The sequence below is a fragment of the Babylonia areolata genome, chromosome 14 (assembly GCF_041734735.1).
Source record: "Babylonia areolata isolate BAREFJ2019XMU chromosome 14, ASM4173473v1, whole genome shotgun sequence".
NCBI classification, from domain to species: domain Eukaryota; kingdom Metazoa; phylum Mollusca; class Gastropoda; order Neogastropoda; family Buccinidae; genus Babylonia; species Babylonia areolata.
The window spans coordinates 10,653,379-10,674,392 of NC_134889.1; the positions used below are offsets into that span (position 1 = coordinate 10,653,379).

Consider the following 21,014-nt stretch of genomic DNA (forward strand, 5'->3'; position numbering starts at 1 on the left):
ACATAGGCACCCCACAGGGATGTGTTATATCCCCACTGTTGTATTCGCTATTTATACATGACTGCAGCTCATAACGAACGTAACACCATGGTCAAATTCGCTGGCGATACTACTCTAGGAGGGCTGATAACGAACAATGATGAGTCAAAATATAGGGAAGTACCAGGACTTGTCAGCTGGTGTGATAAAAAAAACAAACCCAACTTAGAACATATCAAAAACAAAAAAAATTAATTTCAGATTTCAGAAGGACCAGATCTGAACCCTCATCACTTGTCATTTAAGATAAGCAAGTAGAGATTATCAGTGAATTTAAATTTCTCAGACAGATCATTTTTAACAATTTGAAATGGGAGAAAAATACGGAAAAAAATTGTTACGAAAGCACACCAGCACCTGTACTTTTTTCATCGCTTCAAAAAGTTCAGAATAAAAAAATAAATCATGGTTGATTTCTACATAGCAGTCATTGAAAGTATGTTAACCTTTGCTATTACTGTTTTGTGCGGAAACATTTCCAAGGCAGAAATCGCATCCCTGAACAGAATCGTAAAAACTGCCACCAAGATTACCACGGCTGATCCACCTTCGCCAGAAGACATATATTATAAGCAGCAACTAAAAAAGCAAAATCAATTGGCCAGGATGAATGGCATCCAGCTTTTGTGAATTTTCGAGATGCTCCCCTCAGGTCATTGGTACAAGGATGAAAACCAATCGCTTTGACAATAGGTTTTTCCCCAAAGCAGTCAGTGCCCTGTTTCTCGAACAAATCCAGTATGATTAAAGAGAACTGAGCAATCATCAAACATCTACCTGAAGATCAAGTCATCAGCCCCATCCATATGTAATATGAGGCATATGTTCAAAAAAGTGTGTGTGTGTTTGTGAGCAAGTGCGTGTGTGCACAAGTTCTTATATTGACGAATGCAGCACATGTATGTATCCTAAATTCTACTGTATCTGTGTTTGTATATGATTTTCAATTTAAGTTTGTACCTTGTTATGTAATATCTCCTCAATATTCCATGTGACCTGGAACACTTGGTAATAAAGACATATTCCATCCCATTATACTTCTTTTTTATGTTGATTTTCTCTTCTTTTTTTCTACACACACACACACATACACACACACTTCATTCACTGTGAAATAAGAAGCTTAATACACAACATCTGCTGCCCATGCAACATTCAAGACTGCATCTTTTATTTACACTTTTTTTAACAACTGTACAAGATGGAAAATTAGGGTTGTTGAAACATAACTGAGACACTATACTTTCACAGAAAAAATCCTGCACATAAAACGTATTCCAAACACAATATCTAATCAACAGTCAAAAAAGAAAAAGAAAGAAAGAGTCAAAAAATGGATACATACACACTGGGATCAACAATTAGTTTTGTAAACATTAAACAATAACTAAAGGAATCATTGGATAATCAGCAATTGTGTAACTTTATGATTTACAAAACTTTTTATTTGTAAACCAATGCATTTATTCACACAGGAAACGTAGTTCTGATTAAAACATGCACATGACTTCAGTCGTTTCTGTTGGTAATGCACATGTGCACCATGGCACACCTTTGCACATACATACACAAGTAATGAAAGAACACAGAACAAAATATCATTTGCACAGTAGTGCGCACACACAAACACACACACAGAGAAAAAGTCCCACATCATGCAACAGACAGCACAGCAAATGTTCCTTCACTTAACAACAACACACTGTAATCTCCGCTCCATCAAAACAACTGCCACACTTTCTTTCAGTCATAAAAGCAACATTTACATCTTTTATAAGAAATTATTTTTCATCTGCAGAAGCACTGACAGCTTTTTATTTTGTAACCACATTTAATCTCCTCTCAATATTTACTCCCTCACAATTATGTTTTTTTGTACTCAGAAGCCAAACCCACAGTTGGGATTTCAGGGTATTGGTATTGGCTCAAAGGGTGTTCAACTGATATTGTATCTTTCTATAATAAAAATAACTTTAGCAAGATCTCAGAAACATTTGATGTATCTTCCACCTTCAAGGTAAAGACCAGACACCGAATGATGATCTTGGACACAATCTGCTTACGGTACCAGCATTTAGATAACGTCAGATGATACAAAATGCAAGTCTTGATTCATGCGTCTGCAAGAATATAATCAATAATTTTGCATGGTTAAATGCTCACGTCAACTGGGAAGCTTTGAAGGATTGAAATCATCAAATATTATGTTGCTTTTTTTTTTTTTTTATCTTGTTTTTGAATAGCAAAAGCAGAACTGAATTCCCAGTTTTTCAACATTCATTCAAATGATGACACATTTAATATCACCACCTCAAAATGTTGCACCCACTCACTACACCCTTTTCCTAAGGTACACAATTATACACATAATGTTCGTTAAAATGCATGCATTTTAAGTCACTCAAAAACATAATGACTTTCATAACATCAACAGTAATTCAGTTATGACCAATGTCATCACTCTCCTGACAGTTAAAGACCACCAGTTGTTGATAAAGAACACCAATTAAATTCTTCGTTTCTCACCCCGTCTGAACACACACACACATAGACACACACACCTCTTTCCTCTGACGTCCATGGTACTCATTTAATCACCAACACATCATATTTTCACTGATGTAAAAGTGACAATATTTCTTTTTATTTTATTTCATTGAACATGGTCATGAATTCAATGCATTCAAAAGTCAGTTATCTCTCTCTTAGTCAATCACAAGTACTGGTAACTGATACACAAAACATTCAACACTCACTAATCAAGACAGCACACTATACAGTTTCTGATGTGACAAAAAAAAAAAACCTCAATCTTCACCCTCAACATAATACAGTACATAAAATCATAGGCCTACATTCATATTAAAACTTGATGGGGGTGGTGGCTAAATGGTTAAAGCGCTGGATACTTGTTCAAGTTTTCTGAGTTTGATCCCCTGTTTTGGCACATCTATTGGGTTAACTGCGGAGAATTGTCTCCAAAGTCAACATATGTGCAGATCTGCTAGTGCCTGAACCCCCTTCACGTGTAAACGCATGCAGAAGACCAAAGACTCATGTTAAAGAACCTGCAATCCATGTCAGCATTTGGTGGGTTATGGAAACAAGAGCATACCCAGCATGAACACCCCTGAAAACACAGTATGGCAGCCCATATGGTGGGGTAAAAAATTGGCGATACACATAAAAGCCCACTTAAATGAGTGTACATGGGAGTTGCAGAGCACGAATGCAGAAGAAGAAATAATGAAACCTTCCCCCTCTCACTCTGTATCTCTCAGCAAAGAATAAAGTACATTATTTACAAGCTTTTTTTTCTTTTGTCTCATGCAAAATGAAATGTTCCAGTCACATGTGCCAAATCATGAACTTTGAATTCCATGGTAACCTCTTTTCATTCAGTATTTGGATTACTACTACTTCCAGCCCATTCCCTAACCTCTGCCCCACCCACATGACACAAACAATATCTCTCACATTCACTCACATTTAGTTGACGCATGCCTTGTGCACTGAAACCTCAGCTTTCAAAACCAGTGATAAAAATACACTGATAAACAGCGCACACACTTCAAACACACACGCACAATTCAAACAAGTCAACTGTTCTTCTGTCAATAGTTGTTTTTTCAATGCTGTTTCAATGCTGGCACCCCATCAATGTCTAGAATCTCAGATGAGGTTTGCACTTGATCATGTACCTGCAAAGAAGAAACCAAGGAGCAACTTAACACAGGTTGAACAAATCTGGGACAATTGTCAGGTAAACACATATCTAAAAGAATTGTAAGCAGACACGTAACTATTAGCAATATTTTGAAAAACACTAACCACCACCCAAAAAGATGAAAAAACACACACAGAGAATGGAGAATACAGCACTTGCAGACACAGAATTTCTGATTTTAGATTTTCTTTAATTATGCTGGACCGTGACCAGCTCATTTTTCCTCAAAATGGTACAATGGACAGACCCACTGCATGATTCTAACAGTCAAACTAACCACAACCCATTAAATCACCACATGTGGACACTTTCACAACTTTGTTTGCTACTTAATTTGTGCTGGATGAATGTGAATGAGTGTGTGTGTGTGAGGGGGTGCGGGGGGGGAGGGAGAGGGAGAAGAGGGGTGAGCAAGTGTGAGTGTGTATGTGTATGCTTGCATGTGATGTGTGTGTGTTTGCTGTCCTGTTTACCTGTCGCTGTGATGGATTGTGATATGTTCCAGAATAAAATACTGTTTAAACCACACACACACACACACACACACACACACACACAAACTATTAACATTCAACTCACTTGTCCAGAATTTCCCAGAACTCCTGCAAGGAAGCTCGGTCCAGGTGACGACGATTGCGATCCAGGTTCAGAATGTGCACTGCCCACTTCTTGACGTTGGCATCCAGTGGCAACTCTTTCCACTTGAGGTGGAAACCTCTGACTGTACACACACAGTCATTCATTCATTTACCTATCTACTGAAGGGGACAGATAGAAAGGGACAGAGACACAGAGAGAGAGGGAGGGACAGAGAGAGAATGCCAATGAAAATCTTTGTCATTGCATTTTACATCTCTAATGCCAAGGAGGATAATAAAGCTTTTGTATGCGACAAACAACTGAACTACATAATAGTAAACCTGTGAATACTCACACATTCTCTGCACTACATTGATATCTATTCAATACATTGATATCTATTCAAGACTACTCATGTATATCAGTCTATTAACTGACATTAAATAATACAGACATGTGAATTTTTGCCAGGGCCAACTCTTGTTACTGTGGGTTCTTTTTTGCTTGCTAAGTGCATGTTGCACACAGGACCTCAATTTGTCTCATCCGAATGACTATCTCCCAGACTACTGCTTAGGTCTAGTTCATCAGGGAGCAAAAATCTGTGCCTGTATATTGGATATGAACTCATGGATGCTCACTTACTAGTTGGCCGCATTACCAAGAGGCCACTGTTACACTTTATACTGAATACTGATGGCATCATTTAGATTTCTTATCAGGGTTGTTTCAACTTTGTGGGCCACCTAAAGCCTTGCCTGGCCAAATATGCACCATGACACAATTAAATACTGCAATGTCTGCTGTTGTTTTTTTCCAAAAGAAAAAAAAATACAAGGCAACACAGAAGGGTCATCAAGAAATAGTAATTAGAAACAGAACAACTCAATGTTTTTTTCAACAAGCATCAGAAAGACAATCTTAAAAGAAACAAATATACAAATGACTGAAATAAAATTAAACAAATAACATATGAATGCTTTTTCATACTCGACTGAAGATACCTTAATCATGGGGAAAATACCAATCACTAACTTTTAAACTACGGAAGCCTATAACGCCAAACTTACTTCTGTCAAAGATCTCGGTGGGGTTTCCATTCCATGGCCATCCCTTGAACTGCCATGCTGGACCCTGAACAAACACCGCCACCACCCTGTCCCTGCACACACACACAACACCTCACATGTACTGTCCCTGTACACACACAACACCTCACATGTACTGTCACTGTACACACACCCAACACCTCACTGTCACTGTACACACACCCAACACCTCACTGTCACTGTTACTGTACACACACCCAACACCTCACATGCACTGTCTCTGTACACACACAACACCTCACATGTACTGTCACTGTTACTGTACACACCCAACACCTCACATGCACTGTCTCTGTACACACACAACACCTCACATGTACTGTCACTGTACACACACAACACCTCACATGTACTGTCACTGTTACTGTACACACCCAACACCTCACATGCACTGCCACTGTACACACACACAACACCTCACATGTACTGTCACTGTACACACACCCAACACCTCACATGTACTGTCACTGTACACACACCCTACACCTCACATGTACTGTCACTGTACACACACAACACCTCACATGTACTGTCACTGTACACACACAACACCTCACATGTACTGTCACTGCACACACACCCTACACCTCACATGTACTGTCACTGTACACACAAACAACACCTCACATGTACTGTCACTGTACACACACCCAACACCTCACATGTACTGTCACTGTCACTGTACACACACCAGACACCTCACATGTACTGTCACTGTACACACACACAACACCTCACATGTACTGTCACTGTTACTGTACACACACCCTACACCTCACATGTGCTGTCACTGTCAGTGTACACACACCCAATACCTCATATGTACTGTCACTGTCACTGTACACACACCCAACACCTCACATGTACTGTCACCAGGGATCGCGCTAGACTTTTTCAAAACGCGTGCAGCTTACGCAAAGTTGGCAAAAAAACGCGTAAGTTAGAGTCAGAATTGCGTCAGACCAATCACACTAAATCAAAGGTTTACTCACCTATTTTCGCCGCTCACGTCGGCGCTGAAATTCACCGCAAGCCCTGACAATCATATTGAGTCGATTCCGTGACTGAGATACAGTGGAAAACAAAAAAACGCTAGGGCCTAGGCTAGCCGATTAACGTTCAGCAGTCAAACAAGGCTTAACTTTCCTGCTACAGGGTCACACTCTGTAATGACGCCACTTTGTTCCAAAACTCGTCAGCTAAGCAGTGTTGTGTGCGCGCGTACTCTGTTAATTGGCTGTAGCTGTTAAGAGTCACGTAGGCATCTCGCAGTGCTCCGCATGCACAGACACTTGGTCTTGTACCGTCTGATTCAGTATCGCAAACCTAGCTGCCAAGTCAGTCCTAAAGTTGCATTGATACGGCTTGGAGTAAAAGTTGATTTGCGTAAGTGTTACGCGTGAGCGCTGTGAAAATGCGTCAGCGAAAATCAAAATGCGTCAAATACGCGAAAAACATGCGTTAACGCGATCCCTGTGTCACTGTTACTGTACACACACACAACACCTCACATGTACTGTCACTGTCACTGTACACACACACAACACCTCACATGTACTGTCACTGTCACTGTACACACACCCAACACTTCACATGTACTGTCACTGTACACACACCCAACACTTCACATGTACTGTCACTGTCACTGTACAAACACACAACACCTCACATGTACTGTCACTGTACACACACTCAACACTTCACATGTACTGTCACTGTACACACACCCAACACTTCACATGTACTGTCACTGTCACTGTACACACACCCAACACCTCACATGTACTGTCACTGTACACACACCCAACACTTCACATGTACTGTCACTGTACACACACCCAACACCTCATATGTAGTAGAGTGGAGTGATGGCCTAGAGGTAACGCGTCCACCTAGGAAGCGAGAGAATCTGAGCGTTCTAGCTCAAATCATGGCTCAGCTGATGATATTTTCTCCCCCTCCTCTAGACCTTCAGTGGTGGTCTGGACGCTAGTATTTCGGATGAGACGATAAACCGAGGTCCGATGTGCAGCATGCGCTTAGCGCACATGAAAGAACCCACAGCAACAAAAGGGTTGTTCCTGGCAAAATTCTGTAGAAAAATCCACTTCAATAGGAAAAACAAATAATAAAACTGCATGTAGGAAAAAATATTTTAAAAATGGGTGGAGCTGTAGTGTAGCGTGCGCTCTCCCAGGGAGGAGCAGCCCGAATTTCACACAGAGAAATCTGTTGTGATAAAAAGAAATACAAATACAAATGTATTGTCCCTGCACACATACGAGCCAACACCTCATTTATACTGTAACTGCACACACACCCAACACCTCACATGCACTGTAACTGCACACACACCCAACACCTCACATGTACTGTCTCTGTACACACACAACACCTCACATGTACTGTCACTGTCACTGTACACACACAACACCTCACATGTACTGTCACTGTACACACACCCAACACCTCACATGTACTGTCACTGTCACTGTACACACACAACACCTCACATGTACTGTCACTGCACACACACACAACACCTCACATGTACTGTCACTGCACACACACACAACACCTCACATGTACTGTCACTGTACACACACACAACACCTCATTGTCATTGTACAAACCTAACACCTCAAATGTGCTGCCACTGCACACACACACACACTACACATGTACTGTCACTGCACACACACACCTCACATGTACTGTCACTGTACACACACACAACACCTCACATGTACTGTCACTGTACACACACCCGACACCTCACATGTACTGTCACTGTCACTGTACACACACCCGACACCTTACATGTACTGTCACTGTTACTGTACACACACACAACACCTCACATGTACTGTCACTGTACACACACACAACACCTCATATGTACTGTCACTGTCACTGTACACACACACAACACCTCACATGTACTGTCACTGTTACTGTACACACACACAACACCTCACATGTACTGTCACTGTACACACACAACACCTCACATGTACTGTCACTGTCACTGTACACACACCCAACACTTCACATGTACTGTCACTGTACACACACACAACACCTCACATGTACTGTCACTGTCACTGTACACACACCTGACACCTCACATGTACTGTCACTGTTACTGTACACACACACAACACCTCACATGTACTGTCACTGTACACACACCCGACACCTTACATGTACTGTCACTGTTACTGTACACACACACAACACCTCACATGTACTGTCACTGTTACTGTACACACACACAACACCTCACATGTACTGTCACTGTACACACACAACACCTCACATGTACTGTCACTGTCACTGTACACACACCCAACACTTCACATGTACTGTCACTGTACACACACACAACACCTCACATGTACTGTCACTGTCACTGTACACACACCCAACACTTCACATGTACTGTCACTGTACACACACCCAACACTTCACATGTACTGTCACTGTACACACACCCTACACCTCACATGTACTGTCACTGTACACACACCCAACACTTCACATGTACTGTCACTGTACACACACCCAACACTTCACATGTACTGTCACTGTCACTGTACACACACCCAACACCTCACATGTACTGTCACTGTACACACACCCAACACTTCACATGTACTGTCACTGTACACACACACAACACTTCACATGTAGTAGAGTGGAGTGATGGCCTAGAGGTAACGCGTCCACCTAGGAAGCGAGAGAATCTGAGCATTCTAGCTCAAATCATGGCTCAGCTGATGATATTTTCTCCCCCTCCTCTAGACCTTCAGTGGTGGTCTGGACGCTAGTCATTCGGATGAGACGATAAACCGAGGTCCGATGTGCAGCACGCGCTTAGCGCACATAAAAGAACCCACAGCAACAAAAGGGTTGTTCCTGGCAAAATTCTGTAGAAAAATCCACTTCAATAGGAAAAACAAATAATAAAACTGCATGTAGGAAAAAATATTTTAAAAGTGGGTGGAGCTGTAGTGTAGCGTGCGCTCTCCCAGGGAGGAGCAGCCCGAATTTCACACAGAGAAATCTGTTGTGATAAAAAGAAATACAAATACAAATGTATTGTCCCTGCACACATACCAGCCAACACCTCATTTATACTGTAACTGCACACACACCCAACACCTCACATGCACTGTAACTGCACACACACCCAACACCTCACATGTACTGTCTCTGTACACACACAACACCTCACATGTACTGTCACTGTACACACACAACACCTCACATGTACGGTCACTGTACACACACCCAACACCTCACATGTACTGTCACTGTCACTGTACACACACAACACCTCACATGTACTGTCACTGCACACACACACAACACCTCACATGTACTGTCACTGCATACACACACAACACCTCACATGTACTGTCACTGTACACACACACAACACCTCATTGTCATTGTACACACACCTAACACCTCAAATGTGCTGCCACTGTACACACTACACATGTACTGTCACTGCACACACACACCTCACATGTACTGTCACTGTACACACACACAACACCTCACATGTACTGTCACTGTACACACACCCAAAACCTCACATGTACTGTCACTGCACACACACCCAACACCTCACATGTACTGTCACTGTACACACACACAACACCTCACATGTACTGTCACTGTACACACACCCAACACCTCACATGTACTGTCACTGCACACACACCCAACACCTCACATATACTGTCACTGCACACACACCCAACACCTCACATATATTGTCACTGTCACTGCACACACACCCAACACCTCACATATATTGTCACTGTCACTGCACACACACCCAACACCTCAAATGTACTGTCACTGTACACACACACAACACTTCACATGTACTGTCACTGTCACTGCACACACACCAAACACCCCACATGTACTGTCACTGTACACACACCCATTATCTTAACTTGACCTCCTTTCAGCCTTCACAGCTTGGAAATTACTTAGTCTTGAGAAAGAGATAACCTAGTTTCATATGGGACGAAATGGGTTGTTAAATAAAATAAAGTGAATACCTATGTACCAATTGTCAGAAGAAAGCTTGGAGGGGTTGCTGATGTCACCTGGGATGAAATGAGTAGTTCAGTAAACTCAAGTGAGTAGTTCAGTAAACTCAAGTGAGTACAAACGTACCAATCATCAGGAGAAAGTTTAGAGGGGTTGTCAATGATTCTGTAGGGTACGGTCAGCCCTCCATCTTTGCGTCGCTGGATCAGCACCTCGTTGTCTCTCCGCGCCCCCTGGGCTTTCTTGTCCTCCGTGCTCACAAACCTGCACACGTCAGCGTACTGTTGACATGCTCACAAACCTGCACACGTCAGCGTACTGTTGACATGCTCACAAACCTGCACACGTCAGCGTACTGTTGACATGCTCACAAACCTGCACACATCAGCGTACTGTTGACATGCTCACAAACCTGCACACATCAGTGTATTGTTGACACGCTCACAAACCTGCTACTACATGAAGACCTCAACAGAGGGGAGGAAAAAGCATGAAAAAAAATGTATGGAAACCGAAAACAAATAAATATGCTTCATCACGACAAAATTATCAGGAGTTTGTGCTGCTCTTGCAGGCCCAGCTGTCCGTCCTGGCATTACCCTCCCACTGTTTCCCCATGTCTGATCAACTGTAAACAGGTACCCTAAGGATAGTCACTTTGCCTTGGTGGGGGAGGAGGGTGCATGCCTAAGAGACCCCTGAAGCTATGGCAGCAGGAGGTTATGCTCCTGTATGGCCACACAAACCAAACAATGGGTAGAGGATGAAAAAAGCATGATACACTGGTCCCCCAGGTTGGGGTTAGGCACAAGGCTAACAGCCCAGTCCCATAAATAAAGCTTTGTTACGGAAATCAGCAACAGACGAAATGAAGAAAGTAGGTTCATTACAAACCCTGAACACACAATCATGCCCAGGCCGCTTTTGTCACATCACTAGCACTCCTGAAGAATTATCAGTAAAGTATTGTGTTGTATTACAATGCAACACAACAGATTTCTCTGAGTGAAATTCTGGCTGCTCCCCCGAGCTAAAGTGTCGCAATAGTGCAGCACCATCTTTTTTTCTTTCTTTCTTTTTCTTGCATGCAAGTGTAATTATTTTCCAACCAAAGTTTATTTTTCTACAGAATTTCGCCTGGGACAATCCTATGTTGCTGTGGGTTCTTTTGCATGTGCAAAGCACATGTGATACAGTGAACCTCAGTTTATCGTCTCATCAGAATGACTATATTCTGCATTCTTGACAGTGATTTCAGAATGCATTTTAAGAATATTCAAAAACAACTTCTTTTTTCTTTAATATGAAAGTTGGGCTAACAAGTGCTGAGGTTCATTATATAAATTCAAAGAAAGAAAAACAAAAGCACATACAAAAACTGCATTTCCAAGAAATAAATAAAAAGAAAGTAACAAACACATGCAAAAACCTTATCAAACAAATAAGTAAAAAGACATAAACATATACCAAAACATAATCCAGCAATTAAGTAAAGAGAAAAACATCTACACGTACTTGAGGTCTTGCAGCACATCCTTACAGTTCAACATAGTGATGAGTGATGTAGAAGCTGCAGGGATGATGATGATAGGAGTTCTTGAACCTGTGAAAACCAAAACAAACAACAGTTCTTAACCTGTAAAAACCAAAACAAACAAGTCATTGAAACTGCAACCACCAAAAGAAACAGCAGTTTGTGAAAGACAAATTATGTTAAAATTTACCATGGAGACACACACACATACACACACAAGGACAATGAGGAACACCTGATTACACAGTCTCAAGTTAACACACATGTGAGCAAACAAACAAACAAAAAAAAAAAAAAAAAAAAAAAAAGAAGAAGAAAAGACTAGGATATACAGGAAGTGTCCTCACCTTTTTTCTGGTTGGGGGGTGGGCGTGCCTGTGAGATGGGGCGTGACAGGGGCTGGGCAGGGGTGCTGTGGCTGTGGGAGGTCGGCTGGATATCTTTCTTCTTTGCTGGCGCTCCCTCCGTCACCGACTTCAGTGTCATACCGTGGTATGTTCCCATGGTGTCGATTTTAAAGCCCTCCGTTTCTGTGGAGAAATAAATAGAAATAAAGCACTAGCCACCATGGTGAAGTGGTTAGCGTCGCGGACTGACAGCTCGGAGGACGCGGGTTCGAATCCAAGCAGAGGTGGGTTTTTCGGCCCATGGCCGGCTCCTACCAAGTGTTGAGTGTGCTGTGGGCTTAAACGGGGAGACTGGGACCAAACAGTCGAGTGTCATCCACTTCAAGGTTGTGTATTTGGGTGTGTTGCTCTAATTACCTGACCAACACTGCAAGTGTCTGTATCTCTCGGGCCTGGTTAATGCCATGATATCATTATGACAGGAAGCGTAGAGTACAGCCTTGTCACACAGTCCCAAATCAAAATGGACCTCCAACAGCAACATCGTCATCCTCCTCCTCCTCCATCATCATCAATATAAACAAAACAGTCTCAAAGTCTGTGGCCTTTCATGCCCTGCTCTCATGGTGACCTCAGTTTCGATACCCCTCCACTTCTGTGCTTGGGGTGAGTCCTGTCAGTGTCTTCAGTGTCAGCAGATTCATGGGGGACTGTTGTTTGAGGGATGTGGTGGCGGTCTCTACACTGGGAGGGACGCTCACTCAGTCTGGCTGCGCGACTAAGCCATTATTGTCATTAGTAGGGGGCTTAGTAGGTGGTGTCCTAAGTACTTCGAATAAGAACAGGCACCATTGAACACCACCGAAGTGACTCAGCAGCAGTGCAGGGTCTCCTCTGGTGTGTGGCCTCCTGGTGACCTAACACTGATGGTTCCCTGCAGATTGCCGACACTGGAACTGTGACGGATGAACCCAGGTGTGGCCGTGTATGTGGGAATCTAAATGAGCGGCGTGGGAGTAATGCCACTGAAATGGTGCAGATGATGGGACAGCAAAAAAAGAAAAAAAGAAAAAAAAAAGAAAGAAAGAAAGCCATATTATTTTCATTTTGAAGCCCTGTTTCTGTGGACAAATAAAAAGGAATAAAGCCATATTATTTTCATTTTGAAGCCCTCCGTTTCTGGAGGGAGGGCATGGAGGGGGAGGAGAGGTGGAGTAATAAAGCCATTTTGTATCGATTTTGAAGACCTCCATTTTGGAGGGGGGAGGGCAGAGGGAAAGAATAAAGCCATGTTCTACGGAATTTGAAGACCTCCAATTCTGTGATGGGGGGGAGTTGGGAAAGGCACGGAAGAAAGCCATGTTACAGATAACACATGAAACTATGGATGAAATTGTTTATGAAGAAGTGGTTTGTCAATTAACCCATACAAAAACAAAATATTTTGGAATGAACATCAGAGTTTGACACCACTGGATGATGACCTGGTATTTAACCAGATACTTTCTTTGATTATTAGAGAAAAAGATCTGTTACTTTATGTGCAAACAGAAGTCACCTTCATGACATGTTAAAATTAACAGAGCCATGTATTTTTTAATTCATTTCAACTTCCACAAGACATGTTCAACAACACTTTTCAGAGTAAGAACTGCTGCCCATACAAAATTTGCTGAAAACAGTATTTCTATATTTTTAAATCTCCAAGATCGCCCCTTTGTACCTTACTGACAATTCTGCAGCCTCAGACAGAAACAGCAACAAAAAAACTGAGAAAGATAGATTCACACAATTCCAGAAACGTCAAGGAGTATCAAGCAACTTCTTTGTCAATGCATAAACCAATGACCGTAAAAAATCAAGACTGGTACAGAAATTCATTATTCAATATGTGCACTAAAAAACAACAACAAAAACTGATTAAGTTACAAAAGCATAAAAATCAAAATATACCGTAAAGTTCGGTCTATAAGCCGCGACATTTTACTCCAGCTTCAACCTCTGTGGCTTATACAATGATGCGGCTTATTTGAGGATTTTAACGATCCCGGGAGTGTCACGCTCTCGTCTATTCTTAGCTGCCCTTCAACTCACCAAAATCATGATTTCTGTCCATGAATTTTTGGATGAGCTTCAGGATAGTGTGTGCTAACTGTTCACGTTTTATAAATCAAATCCGCACACATTAAAGCCTTCAGATCAGCATTCAGTTCTACTCTGCTCAAGCGTACACCCTCATCATGCCGAAAACGCGACGTTATGCCTATGATGCAGCCTTCAAATTGAAGGCGATCGACCTAGCAGATGACAGTGCAAGCGACGAACCAGCAGCGACCTCCACCTTTATGTTCATGAAGTGAAAGCGAGGCTGAAATCAGTGACAAGATGGCGGAGGAAGCTATGCTGGTTCTCTTCAACTTGGACACTGAAGACGAAGATTTCAGTGGATTCAGTGAGCAGGATGACGTTGAATAAATGTGACTATCCCTAAATTATGGATCTTATTTTCATTGTGTTTATTTATTATTTTTTTGTGGCACTAGCAGTATTTTCGCTTGCTTTTCTTTGTGTTGTTCCTGCTTGTGTTTATTTCATAACCTACAGTATTGACAGCTTTTCTGTGGTATCAGTATGTGTTCCGGTACCAGAAATAAGTGCGGCTTATAAGCCAGTGCGGCTTATGTACGTATAAAGTTTAATTTTTTCCAAAATTTAGTGGGTGTGGCTTATATACCAGCGCACTCAATAGACCGAACTTTATGGTAATCACACACACACACATTCACAATCACACCCACATAAATATTTCCTCCACCTATCCCTGACCCACAAACATGTCCCCTCTCCCTCCCCCCTCAGAACCCTCCTCTCCTCTGTTTCCATTCCCTCTAACCCCCTTCATTGCACAAGCAGCCATTTCAGTAAGTATCAAGATTCACTCCAAAATCGGACACAGTGATTATAATGTCAAGGATACACAGTCACCCACATGTACTCTCCAAACCCCACCCCACTTACTCACACAAAGGCATGCAATTACTCCCCAACACAACTGCATGAACAAAAAAAACCCCAAAAACTACACCTCCAGAGTGAAAATGTCCTCTGACCTTCTTTTCCTCTGAAACGTTCCTGATCATATCTGTTGTAGCCAGCAACTGGTGGAGGACGAGCCTGAACCTACAACAAAAGACAATAATCACAATAAATGTATTTATACAGCATTAAATCTTGTGTGGAAACAAATCAAAGTGCTGTCACACCCAACTTTCACACTCATGAATAACATAAGGGATGGAAGGGCTGAGCGCAGGAATTTCATGAAGCAAAAGTGGAAAGATCATACTGCAAGACTGGACACAGTGCATCATACTTCTAGAATACAGCATCAGTCACTGGACAGATCAGTGCAAAATGAGATGAGGCACAACAAAAAACAAGAAAAAACACAAGAAAAAACACAAGAAAAAACATGAAAACATAATACAATGTCACTGTGCAATTTAATGCAAATCACTGATACGAAGAACAAAACAATCTAATCAAAATAAATCAAGTAGCTAGTTTTCATTATCAGTTAAGTTGCCAGCTTTCATAATTGGTCAACAGAAAAAAAGTGCCTGAAGCCCTTCAGGGTGAAGTGTGTCACATCAATTGGACTCCATATTTTACAGTCAGTATCACTACATTTCACAGCCTGAACTGGACAGGGACAACATCCCGTCAGAAAACCAAGATGACAGAGCAGAACCACCAGAAGTTGTCAATGCAAAAACTTTTTTTTGACAATTTGCTTATAAATCCAGTGCTGCTGCTGGTGATGGCAGCACTGTATACATCATTAAAACAGATGTGAAATCATGGTTCCTAAAGATGTGACCAGACCAAACAAAATTCATACTTTTTCCAGACCATGCTGAAAATTTTCCAAACTATACATTAAGCCAAACTGAATCAATTCTTCACAACACCTCTGATGAAACAGATCAGTGGATATCCCATACTGATGTTGAATATTCACTTTGTGTTTTTTCAACTGTTTATTTTGTGTGTGTGCATGTGTGTGTGTGTGTGTGTGTGTGTTGAATATTCACTTTGTGTTTTTTCAACTGTTTATTTTGTGTGTGTGTGTGTGCATGTGTGTGTGCATGTGTGCGCGCGTGCGCGTGTTGTTTTTTTGTTTTGTTTGTTTTTTCTTAAGCTCTTCGGAACTCACAACAGGTGCATAAGGGACAGCACTTTAAACCACCAGGTAACTCACAGCAGATGCATAAGGGACAGCACTTTAAACCACCAGGTAACTCACAGCAGATGCATAAGGGACAGCACTTTAAACCACCAGGTAACTCACAACAGGTGTGGCAAGGACAGCGCTTTAAACCACCAGGTAACTCACAACAGGTGTGACAAGGACAGCGCTTTAAACCACCAGGTAACTCACAACAGGTGTGGTAAGGACAGAGCTTTAAACCACCAGGTAACTCACAACAGGTGTGGCAAGGACAGCGCTTTAAACCACCAGGTAACTCACAACAGGTGTGGTAAGGACAGCGCTTTAAACCACCAGGTAACTCACAACAGGTGTGGCAAGGACAGCACTTTAAACCACCAGGTAACTCACAACAGGTGTGGCAAGGACAGCGCTTTAAACCACCAGGTAACTCACAACAGGTGTGACAAGGACAGCGCTTTAAACCACCAGGTAACTCACAACACGTTTGGTAAGGACAGAGCTTTAAACCACCAGGTAACTCACAACAGGTGTGGCAAGGACAGCGCTTTAAACCACCAGGTAACTCACAACAGGTGTGGTAAGGACAGAGCTTTAACCCTTTCGCTGCCAGGGAAATAAGATTTAAGTGAAATCTAATTGCCAGGTTTTTTTTCCCCAAATGGGTACCCGGTATATACTTTAAAAAAAAAAAAAAATTCTATGCTTTTTTAGTTACTGGAGAAAGACCTCTAAAAAAAAAAATTTTTTTTTTTTAAAGGCAGACGAATAAAGAATACAAAATACATGATGTTTTCCAATTTTATATATTTTCAGTGACATGCTGTTGTTTTTAAATCGGTCACATTTTCAACTTGATCATTACAAACATTAGTCAGGTAATTTGCACTAAAATATCATACTTTCTGGACAAATGGATAATATCTGCACACACAAATTACACTAAAACAACCACAATACAAAAAGAGACAGATACACAATGCACTGTGACTACTCCAAGTGATAACATGGGAGGCCATAACTGTCAGTCACCACCCCCCCTCCTCTTTACTCCTCTCACACAGTCACTTTATCCAGTTCTCATCAGACCGCGTCAATTTCTGTCATCTGCTAAAGCTGTACAGCCAGCATCACTCACTGATAGTTGTATCTTGGCCAGTCTCTTCATTGCTCCCTTTACTTTCTATCAAATTGTCTGATAAAAGTTCATCACAGTCTTCTACTTGGAATTTATGCTTCAATTCTTTCTGAGCATCAGCAAAAGAAAGCAATCTTGGTTGATTAAGTGCACCACGTTCACATGTCTTGAGAACAGTGTCCGACATTTTGTTGAGTGACCGAGGAGAGGAGCCAGGCAAACACTGCAGCAGTAATCCAACCAAAACGTTCAAATAAAGGACTGCATCATGGCGCAGATGGGGTTTCTTGCTATGGATAAAATCTAGAAAGATTCCCCAAGCTAAAGCTACCAGTATATTTGTCAACAAACTCAATGCAAACCATGGAAAAGTCAGAATATTTCGATGACGAATCATCTCGTCATTGTGGCAGCGAAGCATACATGCTTGCGCTGACGAGTTATCTCGTCATACAGGCAGCCTAGGGGTTAAACCACCAGGTAACTCACAACAGGTGTGGTAAGGACAGCACTTTAGACCATCAGGTAATTCTAACAGGTGTGGTAAGGACAGCACTTTAAACCATCAGGTAACTCTAACAGGTGTGGTAAGGACAGCACTTGAAACTACCAGGTAACTCACAATAGGTGTGGCATGGAGAGCACTTTAACCTACCAGGTAACTCACAGCAGGTGTGATAGGGAGAGCACTTTAAACCACCAAATAACTCACAACAGGTGTGGTTGGGACAGCAGAGTTGGTGTTGGCTGAGGAGTGATGGTGAGATGGGCGGTGTGTCCCTTCTTCTCTGGCTTTGATGGACTGTAGGATGCTGAAGATGTTCTTGGCAAAGTCCTGCAATAAGTCATCACAAAATGGAATGTGTTTGGGGCAAAATCCTGAAAACAGTCATAAAAAAATACTGTATGTTTTAGGTAAAGTCCTGAAATCAATCATCGCACAATGCTGTGTTTTGGGAAAAGTCCGGATCAGTCAATGCTGCACATTTTGGGCAAGTCCTGAATTCATTCAGTCCATGAAAACGCTGTGTGTTTTGGGCAAACTCCTGAAATCAGTCACTGCAAGATGCGCATTTGGAGCAAAATCCTGGAATCAGTCAATGTATTCTGAGAAACTGCACGCATTCCAAGAAAATGGAAATGTTTTTACTGCACAGTCCAAAAATCAATCACTGCATTCTAGGATGCTGAACATATCCTTGGCAAAGTTAACAAAGACTGATTATCATATTCACTGTGCTTATCTGATTGAATATGCTGAACTGGTTGCAATAAGAACACCCTTTTCAAGGGCGAACACATGAAAACAGTTCTGGGCAACAAACAACAAACTATAAAAAAAAATTTTAAAAAGAAAAAAAAAAAAACCGAAATGTTCCTGAAATCAGTCATTGCATTCCCAGATGCAAACTCCCTCAAATTCATTTAATGCATTCCAACTAAAAACAGCAAAGATCTGAATTTGAGTATTTGACACACATGTTCTCCACACAAAAACCAAATAAAGACACCAACAGTCATTTGTTGACCTGGAAGACTGGAAAAATCTTTACCCTTAAACACATCAGGCACTCCTGATATTCAGACTTCAGGAAAGTCCAACACATAACCATTCAACTATCACCCACCTCAATAACCTTTTTTTTTTTTTTTAACTGTCTCTCCAAAACTCAAGAAACCAAATATTTACTTTTAAAATGAATGATCCCAAGCATGTCTTACACCCCCACCATGCAACTACTACTGTCCTCCAGGAGTCAATAACCTTTTTACAAATTAAGAATTTACACCCAAAGCCAAACGTCAGGTCTACAGACAAGAAAAAAGAAAGAGCCCCCCCCAGCCCCCCGCATCCCCCACTCCCTCCCACTTTCCCAAACCCTCTCTTTCAACACCCTCTTGCTATCCCCTCTCACTCCCTCTTTCCACTCTGTCCTCCAAAGCCCCCCACATCACCAACCTCCTTCACCCTACCTTGCCAATGCTCTGAAGGATGGTGGTGCGGGTGCGCCAGTGTCGCTCCCGGCTGACAATGTCGCGTGTGACGTCCACCTCAGCGTCCACAAAGCTGCGCTGCTCCAGTGCCCCTGCCTGGATGTCATCGTCTCCCTTGATCTTGGTACGCTTGATGGCCAGACGCTTGGCTTTGATAGCTGCGATCTTCTCCATGGGCATCACCTCCATCATAGAGGAGGTGCTGGACCGTCCGAGAATTTGTTTGTTATTATCACTGTTGTTGTTATAATCATTATCATTAATTTATGTATGCAAGGGGTGCAAACAGAGTGACCTACCCACCCAAGCCTGAAATTTTTTTCTGCCTAGATGAAATCCTAAAAGTGTTATGCAGACTCAATCAAAACTGAAAATCCATACTGAACACTTCCAGGAAAAATTAAAAACACAGCTAAATGTAAGTACTCTGACTTCATTAAACTATAAGTTTGATCATAGACATTTATTTTGGCAGTGATTTCAAACAACACTGATCTCAAATAAACGTTTAATGAGAGACAGATGGAGGAAGAAGAAAGTAAATTCATCTATTAGAAGCTACACCAATAACACACACACACACACACACACACATACACCAATGACACACACACACACACACACACAAACACACAGCCCCACAGCAGAATGTCTGTTCACAATAAGATAATATACACCTATAAGTTTAGATACTTACCCCAGCTGAGGTAACATGGATGTCTCTCGCCCTCCATCAATCTTGTTGATCCAGTTCTCCCTGGCTTTTCGAACTTGTGCTTCCTGCAAGATAACCGAAGCTCTATTTTGTTTTTTGGTTGTTTTCATTGGGGTTTTTTGGGGGGTGGGGGGAATGGGGTAGAAGGCTTTTACTCATCCCCACCCATTGCAATGCTAGTGACATAAACAGGTGTAAGGGGACACAATGTATCATTCATTTCACAACCATCAAGCCTTAATCATGGTCATCAAGGGCGATTCGGACTGATAGTGATGTCATTTTCATACTCCAATCACATGCTGGCATTCTACATTCATTTATGTATTTAGCTGTCAGATAGCATGAGATACTGACACCTACCATGTTTGTCCTTGTCAATAATTTTGACTGGACAAGTTTTGCACCACACTCTAAAACACAACCTCTTCATCTCTAAGTTACCATCTACGCAATGACAACAATTCATTATTGTTCCTCTTCTTTGTGTTGTTGTGTTAACCCCTTCACTGCTAGTACGTTTTGCT

The 21,014-nt window shown here is 41.8% G+C and overlaps 1 protein-coding gene across 1 annotated transcript in view; it reads right to left on the bottom strand.

Annotated features, from left to right (window-relative positions):
* Positions 1-1,124: 1,124 nt before the first annotated feature.
* The window catches only part of LOC143289808 (parafibromin-like), a 30,713-nt gene continuing 10,823 nt past the window's right edge, over positions 1,125-21,014 (bottom strand). The window contains exons 5-14 of the mRNA XM_076598967.1: positions 20,470-20,552; positions 19,752-19,974; positions 18,490-18,612; positions 15,519-15,588; positions 12,409-12,591; positions 12,043-12,130; positions 10,654-10,791; positions 5,416-5,507; positions 4,346-4,487; positions 1,125-3,740 (exon numbers count right to left, since the gene is read on the bottom strand). Coding sequence (XP_076455082.1) covers positions 3,704-3,740; positions 4,346-4,487; positions 5,416-5,507; positions 10,654-10,791; positions 12,043-12,130; positions 12,409-12,591; positions 15,519-15,588; positions 18,490-18,612; positions 19,752-19,974; positions 20,470-20,552 — 1,179 coding nt within the window. The 3' untranslated portion in view covers positions 1,125-3,703. The remainder of the gene's footprint in view (positions 3,741-4,345; positions 4,488-5,415; positions 5,508-10,653; positions 10,792-12,042; positions 12,131-12,408; positions 12,592-15,518; positions 15,589-18,489; positions 18,613-19,751; positions 19,975-20,469; positions 20,553-21,014) is intronic.